The sequence below is a fragment of the Salvelinus sp. IW2-2015 genome, unplaced genomic scaffold, assembly GCF_002910315.2.
Source record: "Salvelinus sp. IW2-2015 unplaced genomic scaffold, ASM291031v2 Un_scaffold1946, whole genome shotgun sequence".
NCBI classification, from domain to species: Eukaryota; Metazoa; Chordata; class Actinopteri; order Salmoniformes; family Salmonidae; genus Salvelinus; species Salvelinus sp. IW2-2015.
Window position 1 is genome coordinate 177,043 of NW_019943301.1, and position 3,432 is coordinate 180,474.

Sequence of the window (3,432 nt, forward strand, 5' to 3'; positions counted from 1 at the left end):
GGAAAGCGTGATCACACAGTCGCCCGGAACAGCTGATGCTCTCATGCATGCCTCAGTGTTGCTTGCCTCGAAGCGAGCTGTGGTAAACCGTGGGGTGTTGGTTGAACATGCAGAGATTGACACAGAGACAGGGAGGCTTTAGTCCACAAAACAACTTTACTAAGACGGAAAATAAAATATATCAAAGAAATCACTTCGGTTTTGCTCGGTCTTTCTTCTCTCTCTTAACTGGTGTCCGTCTCTCTCCCAACTGGTGTCCGTCTCTCTCCCTTCTCTCTCTTAACTGGTGTCCGTCTCTCTCCCTTCTCTCTCTTAACTGGTGTCCTTCTCTCCCTTCTCTCTCTTAACTGGTGTCCGTCTCTCTCCCTTAACTGGTGTCCGTCTCTCTCCCTTCTCTCTCTTAACTGGTGTCCGTCTCTCTCCCTTCTCTCTCTTAACTGGTGTCCGTCTTTCTCCCTTCTCTCTCTTAACTGGTGTCCGTCTCTCCCCCTTCTCTCTCTTAACTGGTGTCCGTCTCTCCCCCTTCTCTCTCTTAACTGGTGTCCGTCTTTCTCCCTTCTCTCTCTTAACTGGTGTCCGTCTTTCTCCCTTCTCTTCTCTTAACTGGTGTCCGTCTCTCTCCCTTCTCTCTCTTAACTGGTGTCCGTCTCTCGCGCTCCAGCAGGTATATCTCACTGGTCAGCATAGCAACACCCACCCGTTGCGCTCCAGCAGGTATATCTCACTGGTCAGCATAGCAACACCCACCCGTAGCACGCGCTCCAGCAGGTATATCTCACTGGTCAGCATAACAACACCCACCCGTAGCACGCGCTCCAGCAGGTATATCTCACTGGTCCTTCCAGTTATCTGTTAGCCATGATGACTCCAGCTCTACCCACAGTTCTCTGCTGCCAGTGAGATATACCTCCATGATGACTGAATGTTCTCTGCTGCCAGTGAGATATACCTCCATGATGACTGAATGTTCTCTGCTGCCAGTGAGATATACCTCCATGATGACTGAATGACTGGAACAAATTGCAAAAATCCCTGAAGTTGGAGACTTACATCTCCCTCACTAACTTTAAGCATCAGCTATCTGAGCAGCTTACCGATCGATGCAGCTGTACACAGCCCATCTGTAAATAACCCATCCAATCTACCTACCTCATCCCCATATTGTTTTTATTTACTTTTTTGCTCTTTTGCACACCAGTATCTCTACTTGCACATCATCATCTGCACATCTATCACTCCAGTGTTTAATTTGCTAAATTGTAAATACTACACTACAATGGCCTATTTATTGCCTTATCTCCTGACCCCATTTGCACACACTGTATATAGACTTTTTCTATTGTGTTATTGACTGTACATTTGTTTATTCCATGTGTAATTCTGTGTTGTTGTTTGTGTCGCACTGCTTTATCTTGGCCAGGTCTCAGTTGTAAATGAGAACTTGTTCTCAACTGGCCTACCTGGTTAAATAGAKGTGAAATAATAATWATTTTTTATTTCTAGATTTTTTCCCCCTCTGGTTGCCCATTTAACATTTTGATAGAAATTTGGTAAGACTGATTTTAGTTTCCCTGCATTAAAGTCCCCGGGCACTAGGAGCGCCGCCTCTGGGTGAGTGGTTTCCTGTTTGTTTATTTCCTTATACAGCTGACTGAGTGCGGTCTTAGTGCCAGCATCCGTCTGTGGTGGTAAATAAACAGCCACGAAAAGTATGGATGAAAACTCTCTAGGCAAATAGTGTGGTCTACAGCTTATCATAAGATACTCTACTTCAGGCGAGCAAAATCTAGAGACTTCCTTAGATTTTGTGCACCAGCTGTTGTTTACATATATGCACAGACCTCACCCCCTCATCTTACCGAAGTGTGCTGTTCGATCTAGCCGGTACAGCGTGTATCCCGCTAGCTCAATATCCATGTCGGCATTCAGCCAGGATTCCGTGAAACATAAGATGTTACAGTTTTTGATGTCCCGTTGGTAGGATATTCGTGATCGTACCTCGTCTAATTTATTGTCCAAGATTGCACATTGGCAAGTAATATTGAACGCTAACGGCAGCTTTCCCACTCACCGTCTGCGGATCCTTATGAGTGACCCTGCTCTGTGTCCTCTGTACCTGCGTCTCTTTCTCTTGCCAGTGACAGGGATGTTGGCCTTGTCAGGTGTCTGAAGGACATCCTGTGCGTCCTGCTTGTTGAAGAAAAAATCTTAGTCTAATCCGAGGTGAGTGATCGCTGTCCTGATATCCAGAAGCTCTTTTCTGCCGTAAGATACGGTGGCAGAAACATTATGTATAAAATAAGTTACAAATGACGTGAAAAAACAAACACAATAGCACAATTGGTTAGGCGCCCGTAAAACTGCTGCCATATGATGCCGTTTAATCAGTTTCTTGATATGCCACACCTGACAGGTGGATGGATTATCTTGGCAAATGAAAAACACTCACTAACAGGGAGGTAAACAAATTTGTCCACAACATTTGAGAGAAATAATATTTTTGTTTGTATGGAACATTTTCTGGGATCTTTTATTTTAGCTCATGAAACATTGGACAAACACTTTACGTTGCGATTATATTTTTGTTCAGTGTATTTCATATCACTCAAATATCCAATTAACGGTTGCCGATATAGATAGGCTACCCGTCTCTGAAACTACATGATCATTGATGTTTACTGATCATGAAAGCAGTTTCTTGCTGTATAACTCTGATAGAGCTACATGTGTGGAACCGTTTTCCATGGAATAATCTGACATTTGTTGTTCTGACTAAGCTCTTCAAGAGATGCTGATATTACAACATTTATTTAACAATTCCTTGAAAATGGCACGCAGTTGTCGGGGGTCTCCTTGCCCCACAGCAGGCAAATCCAACGCTCTGCAACGTATTGTGATGTTTTATAAAACCCTACAGAACCCTAACCTCCAGCTAGAACTCTACAAGGTGTTGCAGCATCTTTGGGTTCATCTGTAAATCTTATTTTTCTTCTGATTATACGTGTGAACAACTCTTCACACAGATGTGTGTCTAGATGAAGTGGAGGTGTTTGTCTGGTGCAATGCCGTAGTTGTCCTTGTTGTCTTCAAACACCGTAGTGAGGCCCTCCAGGTAGAGAGAATGGAGACCGTCTATATCATCCTTAGTGGGAGAGGGGGTCTGGACCACTGGAATAGGCCTACCCACTGGAGAGAGAGAGAGAGATGTGGGTAGGCCTATTCCATGTGAGTATCCAGACCCCGCCTCTCTCTCTCTCAGGTGGGTAGGCCTATTCCAGTGATGCCAGACCCCCCTCCTCTCTCTCTCCAGTGGAGTGGCCTATTCCAGTGGTCCAGACCCCTCTCTCTCTCTCTCCCAGTGGTAGGCCTATTCCAGTGGTCCAGACCCCCTCTCTCTCTCTCTCAGTGGGTAGGCTATATTCCAGTGGATGC

At 45.2% G+C, this 3,432-nt stretch overlaps 1 protein-coding gene across 1 annotated transcript in view; it reads right to left on the reverse strand.

Moving 5' to 3' along the window:
- Positions 1 to 2,340: 2,340 nt before the first annotated feature.
- LOC112072501 (2-acylglycerol O-acyltransferase 2-A) overlaps positions 2,341 to 3,432 on the reverse strand; it is a 34,658-nt gene continuing 33,566 nt past the window's right edge. Inside the window, exon 3 of the mRNA XM_024139900.2 lies at positions 2,341 to 3,186. Within this exon, the coding sequence (XP_023995668.2) occupies positions 3,032 to 3,186 (155 nt within the window). The 3' untranslated portion in view covers positions 2,341 to 3,031. The remainder of the gene's footprint in view (positions 3,187 to 3,432) is intronic.